Here is a 25,420-nt window from a genome sequence, read left to right as displayed (position 1 = left end):
GTTCTTGTATATTTCTGAGAGATAAAAACATCTCATTTTTCCTGCTGATAGCAAGGACAATCAAGTAATACATGTTTTACTGTAAGAATGGTATGTTAAGTATGTTATGGAGGGTTCATGCTAATGAGAAGATGAAGATGAGTAATATGAGTATGTGATCCACACACTAACAAGGTCGCTTCTCATTTTATTTTCTAGAAGCCTAGAAGGATAAGTGTCTTTTATTTCAGTATCAGCTGAATTTATTGGTTGTTTTTTTGTGCCTGATCTGCACATTTCTTAGTATTTCAGAATGTGCTGGGAACCAACAGGATAAATACTATATTGTGGTTCCCATGTACCAAGCGTTTCGTGTTGCATGCTTAAAGAGCATTTTCCCTCCTTCGACTCAGTTTTCCTTGTTAATTTTCAAGCACATCATCTAATAAGGCCTCGAATGGGTTGAGCACGCTGAATTCTGATGGGATTCTTCCACTTGTTCAGATTACGAACCTAAGGGGGCATAAATTCAAATTGAGAAAAGACAGCTGTAGAATAGATGTGTGGAAATTTGCCTTTAGCCAGCGGGTGGTTAATTGCTGGAACAAACTTCCATCTGTCGTTGTGGAAGTTGATAGATTAAATAAATTTAAGGAGGAACTGGACAAACATTTAGAAGGAATGGTTGTGTGAATTTTTTTTTTTTTTTTTTGACTGATGCTACATAAGCTCATACACTTACTTGCTTGCATCACATGCCACGATTACTATTACTATTACTCATCTAAGAACCACTTGTCTAAACAGTCAAACATACTTCAGTCAGTCTCGTCCATGTCATGGGGAGCTGAACAGTATACCTTACTATAACTTTACTGGTCTCTAATTCATTCATGTTTAGATTTTGGTTCTCTGGTATATGCCTCTACCAGGAGAAGCACTTGAGAATAGCTAAACATCATCCAGCACAGTATTCTGAGGACAGCCCTGGGAAATTCATGATTCCCCAATTCAAAGCCTTTACATCGAAGGACATGCTCCCAATAACATCTTGTTGTAGAAAAACACTGCTATCTCTCTATGCTGCTAAGATTTGGAGTCTCCCATTGCACTGTAGTTGGGAGTGTCTGTATAATGCTTGGTGAGATTCCTTCTATGATGTTAACCACCTGTAAATTGTCCTCAGACTTAAAGAACTTGCTCAAACTTGGAATATCGATTTAAGTAACAATTTTCAGGATACAATTCTTCCTGTACACCCTGGTTGTATGCTCTTGCCTTTCATGATGACCACTTTCACAAATGAGAGAAGAATGTTACATCTTACTGCAATAACAGATGGGCACAGAAGTGGCAACTGAAGTTTAACATTGACAAATGCAAAGCACTACATATGGGTAGCAGTAACCCCAGAGAAATGTAGCAACTGAGTGGTGTTACACTCAGGGTAGTGGAGAATGAAAGAGACTTGGAGGTAATTGTGCAGTCAGACATGAAGCTTTCTGAGCAGTGCAGACAGGCTGTCTGCACTGCTCAGAAGAGTAGGTCATGGGGTATTGTCAATGATATACAGGAATTTTGCAAGCAGGGATAAGGTGATGATTATCCCCTTGTATAAGGCAATGGTCAGGCCACACCTTGAGTACTGTGTATAGGTCTGGAAGCCTCATTTTAGGAAGGATGTAGAGTTGCCAGAACGAGTACAGAGAAGAGCAACAAGTCTGGTGAGGGGAACAAAGGGGTGCTCTTACAAAGAAAGGCTTAAGTTCTGCAAATTGCAGCATCTGAAGACTAGGCATCTGCGAGGCGATCTGATCGAGGTGTATAAGGCCTTGAATGGATTGACCAGGCTCAATGCTGATGAGATTCTTCCTCTTGCTCAGATTACAAACCTGAGGGGCCATAAACTGAAATTGAGGAAAGACAGTTGTCAAATAGATGTGTGGAAATTTTCCATTAGCAAGCAGGTTCCAGTTGATTGTTGGAACAAACTTTCATCTGTCATTGTGGAAGTTGATAGCTTAAATAAATTAAAGGTAGAACTAGACAAACATTTGGAACAAATGGATGGGTGAAATGGGAAGGTTTTTTTTTTTTTTTTTTTTTGGCTGATGCTGTATAAGCTTGCTTTCTTGCATTATATACCTGTACTAATGCTAATAACAGACAATTGCATGCAGCTCAAGCTGTTCTTAACTCCAATGCCTGTAAAATATATACTGACAGGTCAAAACTGACAATAAGGTAGATGCTGCAACAGTTCTTCCTTCATTTACAGCTACAGCCTCATTACCAGTTTTATCCAGTATATTCACTGCCATCCTATATGCCATAAAGTTAGCATGTGATCAGATTGTTGACTTTTCTATTTCACCCACTCTAACCTATATTGACTCTCAGTGTAATCTGTGCCAAAAGAGAGAATTTCTCTTCCTGTCATCCTACACTGAAAAATTCACTATCAGTTACTCTTCTGCAGCGAGTCCAATCAGTCAGTAAACATTTTGCTGTATTCTGGGACATTCTGGCATTCTAGGAAATAACAGTTCTAACCTTGCCACCAAGCATCCTCTTTCAATATTCTCACAACACCCTCAGGTTCCTTATACAGATTAAGTCCATAATTTGCATGGTGTGTTACGATAATTAGTCACAGATCTTGAAAAGCAATACCAAAACAAACTTTATCAGATAAAAGATCCAAAGCTGTGGCTCTCCAGATTCAGATGAGAGAGAACGGTAAGTACTGGCAAGACTGAGAACTGGGCATACTCATCTTACACATCTCTTTTTATTATTGGGAGAAAATCCTCCTCAACACACACCCTTTCACACTCAACTTACTGTACGTAATTTACTGATTGACTGTCCTCATTATTTATCCATCCACTCAAGTACCTTCCAGTCATTCTCCAGATTGAATGAAGCATAGATTTTATCTTATTTCCTCGAAAATGATACAAATATAGAACTCTTACTATACTTGAAGAGTATTGGCCTATACAGATGTATATGATTCAATAGCTGCTTGTCACAATCTCTCAGGTATGAGAGCTAGAGCTTGCTATCTGAGAGCATAAAATACTGATGGAACTGATATTCAGGTGACACTTGAGTCAAGTGGACTAAATTTCAGTGAAGTCCAGTTGTCGTAAAAGTGCAAGCAGATCCTCTGCTCGAAACTTAATGATGGTGAGACTGTTAGTAACTTTGAGTATAACCCCTGCGTGAAGGTTCAGAAATATTGCTTCTAGTATGCTGGAAGTGACCACCCAGGTTGCAAAAGGATTCTCTGTTCCTGTGTTTATCTTCAATGACACTAAGATTTCTAGACCAGATCATATAGCTCTATTAGGGAGCAACCTGACTTCTAGTCTCTCTCTCTCTCTTGGCATAAGCAAATCACAAATATTGCTTCCTCTGCATCAAAAAACTGGATTTTTTCCTTTGCTGTCAGTGTTACTTTTCTTTTAAAGTTTTTAAACAGTCACTCACTCTACATACATCTCAAATCTGTCCTACCATGGAAAATTGTTCCACACATATGGGGTGATGCTCCGACAACCCGAGGCTTCTAGACTCCATTCAAAAGAGGGCAGTTAGTTTAATTGATTAATTGATGACCATTCTCTTACAAAGTTTCTCCATTCCCTGTCTCATAGACATTTTGTTTCTGCTGTATGCCTTTTCTACAGATACTTCCATGAACACTGTTCTTCTGAATTGGCTTATATAATTTTCCCTCTTTCTTTCAAACCAGTCCAAACACATGTTGCAACCAGTCAACAGTACTGTCCAACTTCAACTCACAGAATCAACTTTTTTTCTTCATTTATCCCTTCAATTTCTGTTTTGTGGAAAAACTACCCTTCACACATATTTCTTGAAAATTATAATCTACAGAAATTCAAGTCTAATGTCAATGTCAACAAGTATCTTCATCTTCTCAACCTTCAACCTATCCACAGTATTAAGTACTATAGGTTCTAATACCTTTCGCGTTTCGGTTTTTCATAAAAAAAAAAAAAAAAAACAAGCTATAGAATCTCCTTGTAAATAAATTACAGACAGAATTTGACCTCAGTATCCATTGTGTCATTAAACCCTACACCACCAACGACAACCATACTGTGTTGTCTTTCAACCAGATTGATTTAGATCTAATTTATTTCAGCAGGGGATGATTAGTATGTGGTTTAGTCTGCATAGAATTGATGCATTATTGCAAGAATTTATGTGATGGTTTCTTTCCCAAGTGCTAAGTGAATGGCAACTAATTCTGCTGAGAACTCTATTGGCAGAGAGGTTGAAACAGTACCTATTGCTACACCTGATTTGAGCCATCAGTGTATACTGGCTATATTGACCACATTTTTGGATATGAGCAGAATAAAGTGTATACATGTGTTTACCAGCAATGTCTTCCCTAAAAATAACTATTATAATTACCAAATTTGTAATCCACGGAGGGATCTTGATCGATTTTGTCAATTTGTAGGTCCCAGTTTAAAATGATCTTATGAAGTCTAATGCCTGCAAGTTTGTTTTCACAAAGCTTATTTCTATATAATACTGTCTATCAAGGTTGAAAGATGTATGATGACCAAAGAGGATGTGTTGGCAGGCCACAAATTTTATATGCATAGTTTACTAATAACATTTTCCTTCTGAGATGCCATAGTAGATTATGTGTATCTACACAAAGTTTGAACTGGAGATTTAAGAATTTCTAAGGAAACTGTAAAAGCACTGCACTGAACAGGTTCAACCCATACTGGTGCACTCTTTCTAGCAGAATTATGGCTAGAGCACCATAGTCTAGATATGATCTTGACAGGGTTTGATAAAGATCATAAAGGGCAATGTGGTTGGTGATTTCATTTTTAGCTTATACTGCTTGAAGAATATGTATTTTTTTTTAGATAGCTAGTTTGGATTTTTTGCTTTCATCCTCTTGAGCAGAAATGATGTAGTCCTGTTGCTGTAATCTCGGGGTATGGATATAGGCTACATTTTTTACAAATATGGACAGCTGCTGTTTTGATAAATGATAGTCATTGCAGTTTTTCCATACAATGATTTTATTTATTGAGATCTGCAGTTGTTTTTCTATAGAAGTCATATTTTGAGCACAACATGATATTGACAGATCATATGCAAAGAGATGTGCTTCAACTGAATTTCAGAAGTTCATTAGTTAGGTGATTATGCTATGATCAAAAAGAGCAGAATGCGTGGATATACTGATGGGAGAGAGAGCATCTTAATAATGTAAGTGAAAGGGAAAATACTGCAGAAAATTTTGAGAGGAGAAAATTGCCTCAGAGTCCTCTCTCATATAGATCCTGAAGGATTCTGAATCACCATGTAATATCAATACAGTAATAGAAATGCTGATTGATAGGCTCAGGGAAACCACAATATATGAACCTAACCGTATTGGCAAAATGTGATCAACTTGCCATTAATATTTGAATGGACATGCTGACATGCCCTGCTTTGTTAAACATTCAGGCCATGTGTGTCTGAATATTTAACAGTTGTTCACCATGAATAACATTCGTTATGATCTCTTATTTCCATATTCTTCAGCTCTCAGAATATTCAATGAATAGTTATATAATTTTGCAGCTAGGGCTTGAAGTACTGTTGATTTATTCATCAAATTTCCAGCAAAAGCTTATTATTTCAGTAATGTACTTATTGGAGATCAGTACTTATTAGATTTTAAGGTAAGTACTGAAATAATAAGCTTTTGCTGTAAATCTGATGAATATTCAATGAATTATTTCTTATCTGCAAAAAGAACTAAACATCCTAAAAACTTTCTAATCCATTTCATAAATATACATGGTTTTACTCAATAATGTTTATTTATATCTACAATCTGATATGCCCCTCATATTTTTTGACAGAATCTCAACTATCAGTTGCCTTAATCATCATATACCTCATTTATCCCCATCTTACTTGCTGTGATTTCTTCTATCTTAAAGGTGATACATGTGCACATGTTTTTTATGTGCAAGTACCATGCAATTATATTCTCTCTTATTCCTTGTTAGAAACTTCTTAATTTGAAATATTCTCTTTTTAGTCTTCTTTGGCTCAATCTTTTACCTCATTCTATCAAATTCATCTGTTGCATCTACTGCTCTCCAAACTTGACAAATCAACTTGAACTTTTTGATTTCCCAATAATGAAGTAATTTTCCTTGGTGAATTTAATATTCACAATTCCAGATGATAGAGATGCTTAGTTTTTTGCTACTACTAATGACCTTATACCGCTTGGAGACTAAAATAAAATAATAAAAAACAAACACTGTTATATCACATTATTATTTTATTATTATTATTATTATTAGCTATTAAAACAGATTAAGAATTTTACTGAGAAACAATACATACTCTTAATAATTAGAAGTTTACATTTCAAGACAATGGAGCATCTTGTTTTCAGGCCTCGTGATTGCAGAAAGCTCAGTTTGCAAGAGACCCGTTAAAATAAAACTAGGACAGACTGATTTGAGATGTTTCTCAATAAAATTCTTAACCTATTTTCCTGCGGTATAACAGTGTTTTTATTATTTTATTTTAATCTTTAATGACCTTGCTCCCCATATAAAGGAGCTTGCATTTATCAATATTAAACTTCAGTTGTCGCTTCTTAGCCCATCTGCCTAATTTGTCTAGATTTTGTTGCAGTAGCATACCCTGATTACTGTGATTAACTAACTACCCTGCCAACCTTTATGTTATCTACAAACTTAGACATTAAGCTTGATACCCCCAAGGGGCTCACATCTGGTGAGTATGGGCTTAGCACACCCAAGGTTCCTGAGCTGAATATCATCATTCTTCTCTTCTCTTCTTGGTGATTCCCTTCTGCTTTTAACTCTCTCTCTCTCTCTCTCTCTCTCTCAGGGTAACTCGGGAATTTTTTTTTGGCTGGTGCAGCATAAGCCTCAGGCTTCCTTGCACCATATAGCTAATAATAATAATAATAATAATAATAATTTTATTGAGACCAAGAGCTACCAACACCACCCAAAGTCAGCAGTGGAGAGACTAACAATACCTCAGAAGGAGGGAGGAAGGGGCCTGATAGAGCAACAGAAAACAGCGATAGTTAACCTGAAGGATTACTTTGAGAACAACACAGCACCACTCCACCAGGCCATAAAGAAGATAGATAAGTGGTATACCCCACTCAACCTAAGCGAGGAACCCTCTCCTGCCCAGATGTTAAAAGAAACGAAGTTAGAAAGATGGGCAAAGAACACACTCCATGGCAGACACTACAATGACCTCCATCAAGATCACATCGATAACATTGCTTCCAATGCATGGCTCACAAGTGGGATGCTCCTCCCCAAGACTGAAGGATTCATGCTGGCCATCCAAGACGAGGTAATCAACACCAGAAACTATAGAAAATACAATGCAAAGGAGCCCAGAATGTCAGATGACACATGTCGATGATGCCACCTGGCCTCAGAAATGATCCATCACATCACATCACCGTGGGGGTCCAAGGTGATCACCCAGACTGAGTGCACTCATAGACACGATGAGGTAGCCAGGATAATACATCAGAAACTAGTGAGGAAATACCAGTTGACCAAAGAAAGTGTACCATACAACAAGTACAAACCCCAGGCAGTACTAGAGACCTGAATCCACAAGCTGTACTGGGACCGCGCCATAATAGCGGATAAGACCATCCCGCACAACAGACCGGACATAACCCTTGTGGACAAGATGGAAAAGGCTACCTAACTGATTGACATAGTGGTGCCCAACACTAGCGATGTCCAGAAAACCCATGAGGAAAAAATTAGGAAGTACACGAACCTGAGACATGAGGTCAAGGAGATGTGGCATATGCAAGAAGTATCGATCATCCCAAGCATCGTGTCAACTACTGGTATGGTGCCAAAGACTCTACATAGCAGCCTAGCAGCAATAGGTCTCCCAGAAAACACCTACAAGGAACTCCAGAAAGTTGCAATCCTGAACACCTGTAGGATAGTCAGAGAGTTCCTTGACCAACAGTAATACCAGACACTACAACCATCCTGTGTACTTGGTAGCAGCACCCATCACGGAGTGGAATCCCCCAATCAGGGAAGAATAATATAAGAGCAACAATAATAATAATAATAATATGCCTTCCTCAATATCATTAATAAATACAGAAAACAACAATGGGCCTGTCCAGCACTGAACCACGTGGGACTCCACACATCAGTCTAAGAAAAGCTGTGTCCATTGATTACTACTACTCTTGGTCTGTGTTTGATACTTTTGCACATAAAAGACTGCTATGCTGCACACAGATATTGAAAACTTTTCTGAAACATAAGTACATAATATTAAAATTATATTTTTGCTTCCAGTTCCTTTGTTCTTGTGTCATAATAACCAATCAGATTTTTCAGACAAGATCACCCCCTAACAAATCCATACTGTGACTGCAATATAACTGCATTCCTGTCTAAATGATCCTGCATTACTTCATTAACCAGCGACTCCATTATTTTCCCTGGAACAGAAGTCATGCTAACAGGTCTATAATTACTTATGTGTCCTTTTGATTCCCCTTTGTAAATTGGGGATACATTTGCATATATTCAGTCCATAGGGATTGGTTTAGATTTTATTGGCACATTAGCAACTAAGGCTATAATGCGCCAAAACCTCAATCCATAGGGACCTTCCCCCGAATCTAAGGATGCTGTCTTTTAAAACACACACTTAACACTCATGCAGTTTGTATACCAAAAAAGTACACAGTTAATGCTAGTTATTTTTGGTTTACATTTTATGCTTCAGAAGTTGTAGCCTTCATAACACAATTAATGAATCCTTTTATGCAATTTTGAACTTAGTTGTTTTTAGGAATAAACTTGGGATGGGTTTGGAAACCAGCTATAGGTTGCAACTGGCCCGAAATGACAAAAAAAAAAAAAAAAAATAGTGTTATACCTTAATATTGTTTATTAAATATATAATGTATTGTTTATTTATTTTTTGTTGATTGTGTAATCAAATAATAATAAATAATGTTGTGCAATCCAATAATCAAATTTGACAAAATATTTTGTATAGAAATTTTGAAATGTAATATAATGTTGTTCTACTTCTTGTCCAAGAAATTAGGCCATATAGCCCATTGCAGTCTCTCACTCCACCTTTTCCTTAGTTTACTTGTCCACTTTTTGATATAATCATAAATTAGAATAAAAAACGTTCTCTGCCCCATAACAAAAACTGTGGAGCAGTAAGAGAAATTACTTTTAAAAGATTTTAAATGAAATAAATTGATAGGATGAAGTTATTTATTCTGCATAAGTGCTTAGAAAGATAAGTTCTTAAAGGAAACTCACGTTCTGGTAACTCATAGATTTTCGGTGCAAGATCTTTGAAGTAAATATGATGTAATGCCTCATTAGCTGATATCCTATAACGAGGCTGAAACTAATTTAAAAATTAATACTATTAATTAAAACAATAAACAAACAAAAAAGAGAGAATGATCTAATATGTAAGGTTAAAAAAAAAGTTGTATGCACAAAAATGCATAGTTAGAACTGTGCATTTTTGTGTGTACATTTTTAAGTGAACTCATATTTAAGCACTAACTGTGCTCATTATTTATCACTTTTTATATATACAGGCAGTCTTTACCTTATGCTCATGATGCATTCTCAAAAAAACTGAGCATAATGGGTTATTTTCTATATTTTTAATCCTACAAAGTTGTGATACAACCTTTAGACAGACTTAAGTAAAATATCTATTTTTGAGCATGAGCATAATGCTGCGCCTGACTTATTTTCATGATGCATTCTAGGAAAACTGAACATAATGTGATCCAGTGCAATAAATTTTTCCATATGCTTAATCCTATAAAACTGTAATACACTGAGATGGACCCAAGAAAAAAAATATTTTTCAGACTTTTAATAATAAAAACACAAGAACTTTTAAATAATCAAGATATATGGGGGGAAGAAAAGTTCACGTCCCAAAAGGGTAGTGGTACAGCATTAAAAAAGTTTGTACTTAACGTATAACACTTCAAATAGTAACTCACCAACTTTCATGCAGTTAGCATTAGCATTAGTAGAGGTATATGATGCAAGAAAGCAAGCTTATGCAGCATCAGCCAAAAAAAAAAAAAAAAAACTACTCCCATTTCACCCCTCCATTCGTTTGAAATACCTGTCCAGCTGAGTCTTAAATCTATTTAGGATATCAGCTTCCACAACAAGGGATGGAAGTCCGTTCCACCAACCAACTACCCACTGGCTAAAGGCAAATTTCCACACATCTATCCTACATCTGTCTTTCCTCAATTTGAATTTATGCTCTCTCAGGTGATTATTCTGAACAAGAAGCAGAATCCCATCAGCATTGAGCATGCTCAAACCATTCAAGGCTTTATACACCTCTATCAGATCACCTCACCGGTGCCTAGTCTCCAGCCATTGTAATTTGCAAAACTTAAGCCTTTCTTCGTAAGAGCAACCCTTTGTTCCATTCACTAATTTTGTTGCCCTTCTCTGTACCCGTTCCAGCAGCTCTACATCCTTCTTGAAATGAGGCCTCCAGACCTGTATACAATACTCAAGGTGTGGCCTGACCATTGCCTTATACAAGGGAATAATTATCTCCTTATTCCTGCTAGAAAAATTCCTGTATATCATTGACAAGACACCATGAGCTACTCTTGCAGCTCGTCTTCACTGCTCAGAAAACTTCATATCTGCCTGCACAATTACCCCCAGGTCCTTTTCATTCTCTACTACTGTCAGTGTAGTACCACAGAGTTTATACGTTGCTCTGGGGGTTACTGTTTCCCATATGTAGTATTTTACATTTGTCAACGTTAAACTTCATTTGCCACCTCTCAGCCCATCTGCTCAACCTTTCCAGATCTTGTTGCAGCAGCATACTGTCAGAAGTGTCCTTAACAACCCTGCCAACCTTTGTATTATCTGCAAACTTGGACATTAAGCTTGATATACCATCATCAATATCATTTATAAATACAGAAAAGAACAATGGACCCAACACTGAACCCTGAGGGACTCCACTAATAACATTAGTCCATGATGAGCAGTGTTCATTGATTACCACTCTCTGTCTTCTCCCCCTCAACCATCCCTTTATCCATAGAGCAGCAATTTGCCTCCAATGCCACACTGCTCCAATTTGTGCAGCAGTCTTCCATGTGCAACAGTATCAAAAGCCTTTCTAAGATACAAATATATAATATCAAAGTTATTCCCTGCATCATAGTATCCAGTCAAATTGGTCAGGCAAGACTTTCCCTTAACAAAACCATGCTGTCTCGAGCTATAACTGAAGTCTTGTCTATGTGATCCTGCAGTGCTTCTTTAACCAGTGCCGCCATTAATTTTCCTGTAACAGAAGTTAAAGGGGTGAGTGGATAGATCCCACCCACCCCAGGTGCCTTTTTCATGTTTATCCTCAACAATTTCTCCTCCACTTTCTTCTCAGTTATCACAAAATCATCTCGCTCACTGCCAGAGTTTACTTCACCTCTACCATTCTCCTTCCTGAATAACTCCACATGTGTGAATTTAGATGCAAAATACTCATTTAGTTTGTTAGCCACCTGAGCAGGATCATCAACAGTTGAACCATCAATATCCAGTGGACCAATCTGATTCATCCCTTTCCTTCTAGAGTTTATATAGGCAAAGAACTCTTTTCTGTTTTTCTTTACATCCCTTGCCAAGGATTTCTCATAATCTACCTTTGCCTGCCTAATCTCCTTTGTGAATTGGTTACAGACCAGCTTATATTTATCACAGGCTTCCATGTTACCCATTGATTTATATGTATCCCATGCATTTTTCTTCTCTGCCATACATCTGTCATAAGTTCATCTGACATCCATTTAGGCCTAAACCTTGAACAATATTTCTTAGTTGGTATGTAAAGCCTAGTAGCTTCCCAGATAAATTCTTTGAATGCTTCCCATTTTGAATTTGCTGTTGGTAACATCATCAGTTGGTCCCACTGTATAGAATTTAAATACTGTCTCAGACAATCGTAGTTGCCTTTACGAAAGCAAAAACCCTTCCCTTTACCCCTGATGGTAGTTACCTCTTTGAGTAAATCCCACTTCAGCACACTGTGATCACTGCCACCTAGTGGTTCCTTTATCTGCAGATTCTTAATGCATGAAGAATCACTACTGATAATCAGATCAAGAGTATTACTCCCTCTAGTTGCCTCCCGAACATGCTGATGTAGTAAACAATCATCCAATAAATCTACAAAAGCTTTGCTAGTGTGTGAGTGACCAACCCACAAATTCCAGTCAATATCTGGGAAATTAAAATCCCCCATTATAAGACTCTCTGATTTATTGGCTCACTCTATTTCCCTGTACAGTTTCCTATTATACTCATCAGAGTCATTAGGCCTTTAGCAAACTCCTCCTCTCAATTTTGATCTCCCAATGCTTATGTCACACCAAACTGACTCGACACTGCACTGTCCAGCGATGTCGACTGGCTTCACTTCCTTGGATTTTATGTTTCTTAACTAATAGCATAACCCCTCCTCCCTTCCTATCCTGTCTATCCTTTCTGTACACATTGTACTCCCCAAATTCCAGTTCTGCATTCCTTATATCTGTGTGACACCACGTCTCTGATATCTCAACAATATCTACCTTTGAAGTTTTGAGAAATACCTCAAATTCATCAAATTTATTTAACAAACTCCATACAAGTATACATGCTCCTGTTCCTATTCTTAGTTACCCTAACACAACCCATGTGTTTACTTGTACTGCAATGACTCCCAGCAGTCTCTGAAATACCCTGCGTCTTGTTTTTCAGGCTGCTGCTCATTTCAATAGAAGCAGTGCAAGAATCACTTTTACCTCTGCCAGTGGCTACTGTTAATCTATTAGTTCTTGTATCCCCCCAAGCTAGCAGTTTTCCGACCCACCTAACACTGCCTCGATAGCATCAGCAATTATTCTTGCAGCCTTTCTATTTAAGTGTATCCCATCCCCGTAGAAGGAGTCTCTCCTGTTAACAAGTACAGACCTGCTGAAAAAAATTCCCCCTTGAGCCTTGCACAATCTTTCCAGGGCCGAATTGATCGACAAGGCTCTCATCATATACTCCCTCCTATCGTGTCTGGGCAGAATTGCAGACACTTTCAAATTCAACCCTAATTCATGGCTTTTTTTCAACAGTGACCTGTACTTAAGTAATTCTGCTGGTCTCCTACTCTTAATATCATTAGTGCCAATGTGTACAACAATATCACCTTTTGTGCCCTTAAAAGATGATATCCATCTACAACATCATCAACCTTTGCCCCTGGCAGACATACCCTGGTCCTGTTCCACCTATCCTTTTTACATACCATGTGTCCCGTTTCCCTGACAACAGAGTCACCAACAACTACTAGTTCCTGTGGGACCAGCGCATTCTGCCTTAGGGGTTGCTGCTGTGTTGCGTGATGACCAAGTGCAAGCTCTGGCGTTGATGTGGGCAGCTGAGAGCTTGATGGGCCCCTCAATTTAGAACCTTCGAGGGCATCCACCCTGTCCTTCAAGCTCTTTTATAGGCCCATAACAATGCTGAGTTGTCGCCTGATTTCCTTACACTCCTTACATCGCGCACACACAAAGACATCCCCCATGGCAATATCATGTCCCATACCTGATTGCTCCACAAACATCAAGCACACAGTACATTTTAAAACGCTGTGATAAAAGGCAGTTTCAATAACACCTTTTTTTAATGATGGGTCCTGAAGCTAACCAAGTTGTGTGTGCACAAGGAAAGACGGACAAAATCAGTTACTGTGCAATCAACCAATATTTGACGAAAAAAGGACAAATGCCAAAGACAATTCATGAGGATATAGTTACAACATTGGGGGAGGATGCCCCTTCCTATTTTTAAACATTAGTCAGAACATACATTTTCTTCATTTTATCGATACTAAACGAAAATTTCTTGCTGAATTAATAAATGGCATAGGCTATGCAGATTAAATACGATAGAATAATGTGTATGACAAACCTGTTTGTCACGGAAAAGTTGTGATAAAAACGTCTTAATTACCACGTGAACACTGGCATAAGGATTCCAACATGGGCAATAAGATAACCCTTGAAATCTATATTTTTATTGGTTCGTTGTATCCTAGCTTCCTATTGTTTTTATTGATCGGGGAATACAAACCCACTCATAATATCTCATGTGAATTTAGGGTGTAACACAAAGCTGAAACAAATGACAGTGTGTCACCCCCTGGTTGTTTGGCACTTTTTCTCTTTATGTTATATGTTTGTTTACTTAAGTAACAAATGCGTGGGAATAAAAATGTAGTATTTCATCAAAGGTATAATGAGTTTTATGAAATGAATAAATAAATATTACAAGCATAGTTCCGTATAATTTTTTTCACCTATACACAGAATGAACATTACTATGGGCAATTGGAATTCGTTGTTGCGTAGATGAACGTTAAAAAAGAGTAAGGAATGTAAATTTGTGATTTCCACATTGGGTGGAAATTACAAATTAGAGAGAACCCTGATCACAAGTGCCATTTTAACAACTGGTTCGCCGAACTCAACAAAAAATTAGGTATTCGTTCTGCCGAACTGGTGCAAACTGGCTGAATCCCACCACTGCGTCTATCACTCCAGAAGTTGTTGAGAGTGTGCATTATCTGGCAATGAGTGATCAACATGTGGCAGTTTGGTACATTGCCAGCATCTCAGGCATCTCATCTGAATGTGTGTATCACATAATAATTTTGCTATGAAAAAGGTGTCAGCACTCTAGGAAAAATACATATATATATTTCAAAAGTGTGCAAATGGAGGGACCAAGAAGCCCTTTGGCAGGCTTAGAGGTAATTGAAATATACATCTATCAATTTAAGTGATATATAGAGGCAACATAAAAAAAAAAAAAAGCAGAAAATGAGTGAAGAAACAAATAATGAAGACAAAAGTAAAACTGGAAGGAGAGTGGAAGGAATATATATCTGAAAAGTTTGATAAATATTAAGTATGGGGCAAATACAGCCAAAGTTATAAGCCAATTAATAAATTTAGATCGGCACCACTTAACCATGCCAAGGCCAAAAAATTGTGAAATATTATTAATATGATATGATAAACCAACCATAAGAAAAAAATAGATAGAGGGCAAGCAAAGCAAGGAACAAAAAATAGATGATCGTTGCATCCAATCTCATTGGAGGGGCCCCTGGCATACAACAGATGTGAACATTACTTAATTTATATATTTTTACAATAGCCATGAACATTACTGAAACATTACTACAAAAAATGAAAAAATTGTATCAGTGTTGTAACTAGAAAAAGTGAGCTCCAATGCAAAGTTTAGTGTGGGACCCCCTGAAAATATTTGTTTTGGTAAAAATAAAAAATCCTTAAAAAACTGCCCTGAAAGCAGCAGATATGCTAATACCATTTCACCTTTATTCACTGTTTCACTTGTGCTGTGCAGCTAGCTAACAATAAACATGCTTCATGTGGAAAAAAAAAGATTGTTCGTAGAAGAATAGTAAATTTTATCATAAACAATACCAAAAAAACTTACATTTTTTCAATTAAATTTTTTTTCTGTTTGGGCAGGTGGGCAGTGGGCCTCCTTTTGGTCATGGGCCCAATGCATCATATTGGCTGCATTGGCATAGTTACACCACTGATCGTATCATATTAGTGATATTTCATACTTTTTTGGCCTTGGCATGGTTAGGTGCTGCCAGTCTAAATTTATTATTTATTGGCTTTATTTGCCCCATGCTTAATATTTTATTAAGCAAATTCCATTTCTCCTTCCATTTCTACTTCTCTCTTCATTATTTATTTGTTTCTTCACTCACTTTCCGTTTATTTTTCTACTGCCTCTATAGATTACGCAACATGTTGGATATTGCTTTTGCAGTCATTTCTTTCTTTCTTTCTTTATTTTTACTATTAAACATATTATTTGTATAGTTTTATTTCTAATGGGTCTAGTGAGTGCTGCTAATTGCTTTGCATTGCTCATACTGCTCTCTATAATCTGTTTATTTTCTGTTATCAACTTCATTTCTTTCTTTTTGGCAGTAGTTCTTTTTAGCAGGGAGTGCTTAAGCTTTTGTGTTTTTACAGTTACTGCATCAGGGTCTCCATGATGTGATTTTATTGCTTCAGTAGGCTGGCATTTCAGTGGGTGTCTGTCTTTATCCATTGTGGTAATTTGCATTACATTCTAAATGCAGTAATGTTTACAGCTGTTGTATGCCAGGGGCCTCTGAGAGATTGGATGCAACGGTTGTCTATTTTTTGTTCCTTGCTTTGTTTGTTCTATATCTATTTTTCTTTTGTGGTTAGTTTATCATATCATAATAGAGATATTTCACACTTTTTTGGTTTCAGTGTGGTCAGGTGATGCCAGTCTAAATTTATTATTTATTGGCTTATAACTTTGGCTGTATTTGCCCAGTACTTAATATTTTCCAAAATTTTTAGATACGTATTCCTTACACTCTCCTTCCATTTCTACTTCTGTCATCATTATTTATTTGTTTCTTCATCCATTTTCTGCTTTTTTTATATTGCCTCTTATATCATGTGACATGTTGTTGGATATTGCTTATGCAGCCACTTATGTCTGTGGTCATCTCCTTCTTTCTTTCTTTATTTTTACTAATAAACATATAATTTTTAGAGTTTTAAGTGATATATATATATATATATATATGTGAATGTAAGTGATATTAAAAGAGTGAAGAAATATAGAAAAAAGAGTAAAGAGAGAAACAGAGAGAAGAAATATATAAAGGAGTAAAGAGTGAAAGATTATGGTATACATAAAAAAAAATTAAATTATATACACAAATGTACAAATAAAAATCAATAAATATACTTTATATATCACACAACCTTGGTACCATAATCATGTGTCAACTACCACAATTGCATGAAAATACGACAATACGGATCCTCTGTTTCTAACATAAAGCACATGCCAAAGCAAAGTACAATTAAAAATGGTGAAATAGGAAAAATTTTATATAATCGAAAATTTGAAATAAAAAAGGTAATAGCCAAAAGGAGATAAATATGGGTGAGGATACATAATGCAGGCATGCATCAGTTCATAAGTTGACTCAACAGAGAAACAAAAGGAAAATATAAGGACAAGACGGTAAAAGAACTTGTGTATATATCACTTATATATATATATATATATATATATATATCACTTATATTCATTATGGTCATTGAATATTTTCTGTCTGTCAGTGGCCCTTGTCCATAAATATCATTTCTCTTTTCCTATTTTCATTTTCACTTTCTTCCATTTCCCTTTATATAATATTTATATATATATTTATATATATATAAACCCAAAACACGAAAGGTATTAGAACCTAGAGTACTTAGAGCTAGGCATGGGCTGAAAGTTTTTAATAGATACTTGTTGGCATTGTACTTGAATTTAATTAGACTTGTAATTTTTATGAAATACATGGGAAGGAAGGGTATCCCAGGGAGCAGAAGTAGAAGGGATAAATGAGGAAGAGGAATAGTTAGTTCTGTGAGTTTGGAGTCGGACAATGAATGGATTCTGATTGGTTGTGGCACATGTTTGGAACTAATGTGGAGGAGAGCAATGAAATTACAGATGCCAATTCAAAAGAACAATGCCCATAGAAGTATCTATAGTAAAGGCATGCAGAAGAAACTGAGCATCTACAAGACAGAGTGAAGAGATTTTGTAAGAGACAGGTCATTTAGCCCACTTAGAGTCTAGAAGCTTGAAGGAGACAGCTGTACTTTTCTAGTCTTCCCCGAAACCTATCCAAGTTTTCCCGAAGGAGCACTGCCCAAAGAACCTCCCCATTCAAAGGCTCCCACAATGGGGCTTTGAATGGGGAGGATGTCCAATTTGAATGGGTGGATGAATGGGTTGATAGTAATATTTTTTTAGTTTTTAGTATTAAATTAAACACAGGCAAATATGTTTCTAGCAAATTGCACCTTTAGGCACACATATCATTAGTCAGCACTATATAGGCTTAATCTGCCTGTACTGCAACCGAGCATTTCATCTGATCTCAGATAATTTCCAATCCCACACTATAATATGCATCAGTCAAAAATTATACGTAATATGTATATATAAAATCTACACATAATATGCATAACTAAAATGTTGGATGATAAACACATCTATATGGACACTTGTAAATTTCCTATACATGTATTTAGTTAATTTTGTTTCTTTATTCCCTTGCTGCCTACCTCCTTTAATTTTTTTTTTTTTTTTTTTTTGCTGTATCTATTATGGCAGCTATATTGCAGGAGTAGCATATACAGATATAAAAAATACTTGTTCAAGTCCATTAGTATTGGCATAAATTAGACATGTATATACTTATATCTATACTTACTTGAAGAAAGTTAGTGGCCAGTTTTTCTGCATGGACTATATCTTTGAGTCTTGGAAATGTTGCAGACAGTGGCTGTGGTTTATGTGTTCCAAATTTTTCTAAATTAAAGATAAAACACTGGCTAATTAATTTCACATATATACATAAGAATAATACCCAATTGTTATTGCATTGTTATGTTATTATCACAAATGTTATTGCAACTATTATGTTAAAGGGTTTATTTAAAAAAACACTACAAATTCTTTAGTTAAATTTACATGAAATGTAAGGACTACTGAACAAATATACGGGGGTTTTGGACTACACAGGTGCTTTTTTTTTTTTTTTTTTTAGTAGTTGTTGGCGCATAGGCTTCTGTGGCCATAATGCACCTCCCAAGGTTTTTTTGCAGTACTTTGATCCAAGCCCGAAGTGGGAATCGAACCCGCGACCTTTGGGTTGCCAGGCAGGCACCACACAGGTGCATACATGCAGCAAACTGTGGTATGTACATGAGGACACACACACATTGAGGTCACCCAGATCTGTGTAGCATGCAGTAAAGCAGATTTTATTCATAGAAAGATATTTACAGGTAAGATTTCTATGTTTATACTGTAAACTGTTTAAAGAGATCTTTGCTTTAGGAAAACTAGATTTGGATGGCACAAATACAAGGACAGTGTTAATCCACCATGGATCTGCCATGTCCTGAACAAACATATTTCTATTATTAATGTCACAACTGTGATGGTAAATAATCTGTTGAAACAAATCACTATAATGTATGACCACACATTATTGGGAGATGTGTATAACCATGAAATATTGTTGCTAGGAGTTACACATGGTGCTACCCTTACAAGCCAGAAACAATGCAGATATTGTTTAAAAGACATACTGAATAGGAAAAGAAAAACTCAACTCTATTCAAATAATAATTTGATTAGAGTTGTGTCTTTCTCTTCTACCATCCTGTGAGTATTTATTTTCTTCTGAATACAGAATAAAAGAAGACATGGATAATTTACACGAATGTTTTGCAGATATAATTCTGAACTGCTTCACTGAGCAGAAACTGCTATTCCAATAACTGATACAAACTACAACAAGCAGTTTAGAATTACATTTGTGAAATATCAATGTAGATTATCAATTTCTTCTTTTTCTGTATTCAGAAAAGAATAAAATAAATACTGATTTTCATAATTCACAGTACAGAGCACTTATCTGATTAGAACAAAGACATGCTTACAATGGAAACACACTGATTTTTCTGCTGTTGAAATAGGCTTACACCCAGCAATAATGAAGTCATTCATATTCTCATATATTTTTCTGAGATTGCTAAAGGCTGCTTCGGAGTTTCTGCCACTTGACACCTTGATAAATGCTGACCATTACTATGAAACACTACATGTGCAGCATATGTAAGTTACTATTTCCTGTATAGTAACTTACATATGCTCTTTCAATGTTTTGATATACAATAAAGAACAACTTATATGAAAAAATTCCTCTGCCAGTAATGAATGGAATGTCTGTTGGGAATATCACATGCAAAAACTTCATTGAACTTTAGCTGGGGATTTTGATTGTTCAAAGAGAAAAAGATAACATGCTTATTCTGTCCATTGACAATTACTATTTTTTTTTTTTTTTTACATTATGTGCTTACCAACTATTGATGAAAGTAGTCACCAATAAAAACTTAAAGATTACAGTTTTTATTTGGCACTTGGTATGTTTTAATAAATACAAATTACATTGTTATAAGCTTACAAAGCTATGAAACTACTTTTAAATTATTCTATGTTATGGCAAAATAATAAAAATTTATTAAAACTATCATAAGCCTTATAGCACATAATTAAAACTACCAGTGCATAGTTATTCTTGAAATAAAGCAGCATATATATATTTTAAAATTTGCATATAATCTGGAACAGTCATATATAGCAGGGCAGTGTTAACTTCATTGTCAAAGCTAACATGTTTTCCAGTTAATAATGGGCTACATGAATTTTTTAAAGTTTTTATTAAGTTTTGTATACCAGACAAAAGCTATCATTCAAAATGCAATGCATTTTAAAAGGCAGATTTGAAGGTGATCTAATAATTTTTATAAATGTCTTTCAGAAGGCTATTTTCTAAAACTTAAATACTTTGAATATAGCTATGTTTTGTGGATGCTTAAGTTTCTATAATGTTGTTGTAATATGTAGTGTTTTTTTCTATACTGTTTTTATAATATGTAGCATTTTTCTATACTGTTTTTATAATGTTTCAAATAAAAGTAAAAATGCAAACTTATTTCATCCACTTGCAATCACAATAATCAATGTGACTCACAAGCATTAAAATTTGACAATTCCTGATTTAAAATATTACTTCACCTTTGATGGCTTCTTACTACTTACGAGGATTATAATTAGGAAACTCAGAAACTCCATCCCATGTTTCTTCTGTAGGAGTACCAAGAACCTAAAACAAATGAATTATTTAAAAATATTGTACATATTCATTTAAATGTATTAAAATTTTAAAAACAAAAATTATATCTTATTAAAATTACTTTCATGAAACCTATTCAATTTAAAACTGAAATAGTTTATTTTTAAAATATTCACATCTTGTGTTAATTTTTCTTGCAAATTATGGTATTCTTTTCAAGAAAATCCACACCAGTCACCATGTGCAGAAAAAGATTTTAAATCTCAAATACAGAGTAACAGCTGCTATTACTTTGCAGAATTTTTATTAGATAAGATACTAACATAAAATAATGTACTATAGTGGAACTGTTCCATGAGACAAAAGTGTTTTTTCCTGGTTTTAATCCTCATACCAACACTTGAGATATAAATCATGAAAACAATATTTTCATCTTTTCTTCAGGCTCAGGCAGGGCTGTGAAAAAGGGGAGGTTGTGCTGAATGCAATGCAACTAAGCCCCAACACAGAAGGGGGGAGGTCTCTCAAAGCATTTCTTAAATGGCATAACAGTTATAATAAAGAAGGGGGAACAAAACCAACTATGCACCCAGACTCCCTGAAAAACCACTGTACAGTCCTGGACTTAGGATATAATAGCCTCAAATCACCTAGTACAATATCTTCTTGGATTTCTCTGTTGTATCAACAGTTATCCTCGACCTACCTTTTTTTTTTTTTTTTTTATAATTTGATTTTGTTCCTCCACTCTTTTCTGTCCTCCCAATCTCCATTCTTCAATTTCCTCTTTTCTATAGCCGCCCTCATCCCCTCCATCCATGTGCTTCTAGGTCTTTCTCTCCTTTTCCTTCTAGGGAGTGTCCATTCCATTACTTTTTTTAGGTAATAAGCTCTTCCCCATTCTCATAACATATCCATACCATTCTCATCTTTTTTGTTCTGTTTTGTCGATGATGTTTATTTGAGCATCCATTGCTTTTCTTATGTCTTCATTCCTAACTCTTTCTAGTTTAGATCTTCAGGCTGATCTCCAAAAATCCATCTCAACAGCTAGCAATTTTTTCCTTTGCCTTTCCTTTATAGTCCAAACTTCAGATCCATACAGTAAGATACTCTGAAAAATTGCATTATATAGTAATCATTTGTTTTCAGGAGAATGTCATTGCTCCATAATATTGGATTCAACATTCCCAAAACATTTCTTCCCTCATTAATTCTCCTTGTAATCTCATCATCAGATGAACCATCCATTTGCACAATTTAAATATCCTAGATATTTAAACTGCTTCACATTCTTTATCAGTTTTCTTTATTTGCACTATATTTTTTTCTTTATTGTACTATTCTTTATTGTACTATATTGTATTATTCTTTATTGTACTATATTGTACTATTCTTTATTAATTGTACTCTATTGTACTATTCTTTATTTATTGTACTCTATTGTACTATTCTTTATTTATTGTACTCTATTGTACTATTCTTTATTTATTGTACTATATTGTACTATTCTTTATTTATTGTACTATATTGTACTATTCTTTATTTATTGTACTATATTATACCATTATTTATTGTACTATATTGTACCATTATTTATTGTACTACATTGTACCATTATTTATTGTACTACATTGTACCATTATTTATTGTACTACATTGTACCATTCTTTATTTATTGTACTATATTGTACTATTCTTTATTTATTGTACAATATATGTTTCTTAATAAGAAAAATATCTTATAATTAGAATTAACATAATGAAAACTTGTAAATGTTAATTTACTGTTGCCAACTTTATGGAATTCAATTCTGATTGTAACAATAGAACCTCTAGGCATCCTTAAATGCTTTTTCACAGCTGTTTATAAATATATATATATATGTATGTACATACTTACATATAGGAATTTTGCAGTAATAGGGAAAAAAACTTAAATATAGACAATGTTAATGATAATTGATCAGCCAGGGCCTTAATATTAGTAACAGAGCTCTGTGTTTACTGTGTGGCTAATTATAAACAGTAGAATAAAATTAAAAAGTATAATTTCTATGACTGGGGCAGAAAGAAAAGGTTATAGTGCAGTGTGATAACTTGGTGAAAATATCCCTTAGTTTTACACCAAGGGATATTTTATCCCTTGGAGTAAAACAGGGATAGGGTTATTTTAAGATGTATATTCAGTATGCTAAAGTTGGGTAGCATGGATTGTGCCTGACAATTGAAAAATGCCTAATAAAAGAAATGTATTAAAAGAAGGCAGTATGAAATAAAGTATATATAAAAAGCATGAAAAATAAATGATGTGAAATAAGTTACATCAAAGTCACAAAAATCAAAAGTCAAAGTAGGGAAATTGATTTCTGTGGATTATAAAGTACCTTATTTTACATTATTTATTTCCTGTACCTTTTGTATATACTTTATTTCATACCATCCTTTAATACCTTTCTTTTTCTAGGTGTTTTTGGATTAATATGTACAATCTATGCTATCTGACTTAAAAATACCAAATTTATATTTTAAGTTGCTAACAGGAGAGACTGCTTCTATAGGGATGGGATACACTTAAATAGAAAGGGAGCAAGAATATTTGCTGATGCTATAGAGGCAGTGTTAGGTGGGTTGGAAAACTGCTAGCTTGGGGGGGGAGGAATTCACAGACTAAAAGATTAACAGTAGCCGCAGGCAGAAGCAAAAGTGATTCTTGCACTGCTTCTATTGTAATGAGCAGCAGCCTAGAGAGCAAGTTTCTGGGGATTTCAAGACCTGCTGGGAGTCATTATGGAACAAGTAAATACATGGGATGTGTTAGGGTAACTAAGAGCAAGAACAGGTGTATGTATACTTGCATGTACACCAATGCTAGAGGTATAATAAATAAATTTGATGAATTTGTGAAGTGCTGGTCAAGACATCAAAGGCAGATATTGTTGGGATATCAGAGACATGGTGTCACACAGATATTAGTGCAGGATTGGAATTTGGGGAGTATAATGTGTACAGAAAGGATAGACAGGACAGGAAGGGAGGAGGAGTTATGCTGTTAGTTAGGAAACAAATAAAATCTAAGGAGGAAGTGCATCCATTTGACATGGGTGGACAGTGCAATTTTGAAAACGTTTGGTGTGACATAAACACTGGGAAAGGGAAAATGAGAGTAGGAGTGCATTATAGGCCTAATGACTCTGATGAGTACAATGAACAATTGTGCAGAGAAATAGAGTAGGCCAGTAAATCGGAACATCTTTTAATGGCGGATTTTAACTTTCTAGATATTGATTGGAACTTGTGGATTGGTCACTTGCATGCTAGCAAAACTTTTGTGGATTTATTGGAGGATTGTTTTCTACAGCAACATGTAGTAGTAGTAGTAGTAATGGCATGTGATGCAAGAAAGCAAGTGTATGAGCTTATGCAGCATCAGCCAAAAAAAAAAAAAAAAAAAAAATCACACCATTCCCTCCAAATGCCTGTCCAGTTCCTCCTTAAATTTATTCACCCTATCAACTTCCACAACAACATGGAAATTTGTTCCAGCAATTAACCACCTGGCTAAAGGCAAATTTCTGCACATCTATTCTACATCTGGTTCCAATGCACGGGAAGTGGACCGAATGCAAGTGCAGTAGTTCGTGTTCCATACCTGCTGGTGATGTATAGGTGTACATATATAGATTGTTGGATAACCTGTAACCATTATTGCTGATGAAGGCAGCCACTGCTGCCGAAAGCTACGGTTTTAGTAATTTTGAATATCTTTTTAGCGCTTTTATTTTTCATTCTTTTTATAATATCATCTTATTTTATCTTATTTTGTTTTAATATACAGTTTATACAGTCAGTATATTTATTTAATAAAGATAGTATGAATCAGAGCTGTAATAACTCAATATGTTCTACGTTGATAATAATATTAGTAAATAAATAAGAGGAGTTAACCTCAATATAGTACGTGGAACACTTTCGTATGATACCCTCCAGAAATTAAAACGAAAAAATCGACAACTTACCGGAACATTAAAGTAAAATATAAATAATTAAATAATCAATTTAACACAATTCAAAATCAATTTAAAACAATTAAAATTCAAATTAACGCAATTAAAAGAATCTAACGAAAATATTCAAAACGATTTTCCTTCCTGTTATTAAATATCTATTATTTAATAAAGGTATTTTATTGATTTGAGTCAGTGTTTTAGTAGCATTATAGATGAATCACAGTGTTCCTGACTCCAGAGGCCTCTTCAATGAAATATCTTGTAGTACGTGCGATGTTTTCTGAGGCTATGATGAACATAATGAGAATCTACATCCCTTTTTCATTTTGAGAATAGCATAAGTATAATTTTTATGTAAATACAAATTAGTAGATGGTTGGCAGCTAATAGTAACACTTCAGGCATCCAAATTAACTTGGTTACAAAAAGCAAGCAATCTCATCATGCATGAAGAGATAAATACAGTCCTACCATTTTAAAAATGTTTAAATGAATTAATAAAA

At 35.1% G+C, this 25,420-nt stretch overlaps 1 protein-coding gene across 3 annotated transcripts in view; it reads right to left on the bottom strand.

The window, feature by feature from the left end:
• LOC150091747 (cyclin-dependent kinase 14-like) overlaps positions 1–25,420 on the bottom strand; it is a 205,235-nt gene that overhangs the window by 13,888 nt on the left and 165,927 nt on the right. For all 3 annotated transcript variants that reach the window (XM_090385502.1, XM_090385511.1, XM_090385519.1), the window contains exons 14-16: positions 20,874–20,937; positions 18,472–18,569; positions 9,372–9,462 (exon numbers count right to left, since the gene is read on the bottom strand). In XM_090385502.1, coding sequence (XP_090241628.1) covers positions 9,372–9,462; positions 18,472–18,569; positions 20,874–20,937 — 253 coding nt within the window. The remainder of the gene's footprint in view (positions 1–9,371; positions 9,463–18,471; positions 18,570–20,873; positions 20,938–25,420) is intronic.

The sequence above is a fragment of the Mastigoproctus giganteus genome, chromosome 1, assembly GCF_048544385.1.
Source record: "Mastigoproctus giganteus isolate SK-2022 chromosome 1, ASM4854438v1, whole genome shotgun sequence".
Classification (NCBI taxonomy): Eukaryota; Metazoa; Arthropoda; class Arachnida; order Uropygi; family Thelyphonidae; genus Mastigoproctus; species Mastigoproctus giganteus.
The sequence above is the reverse complement of the archived record's forward strand: the minus strand, read 5'-3'. Positions and strand labels throughout refer to the sequence as shown.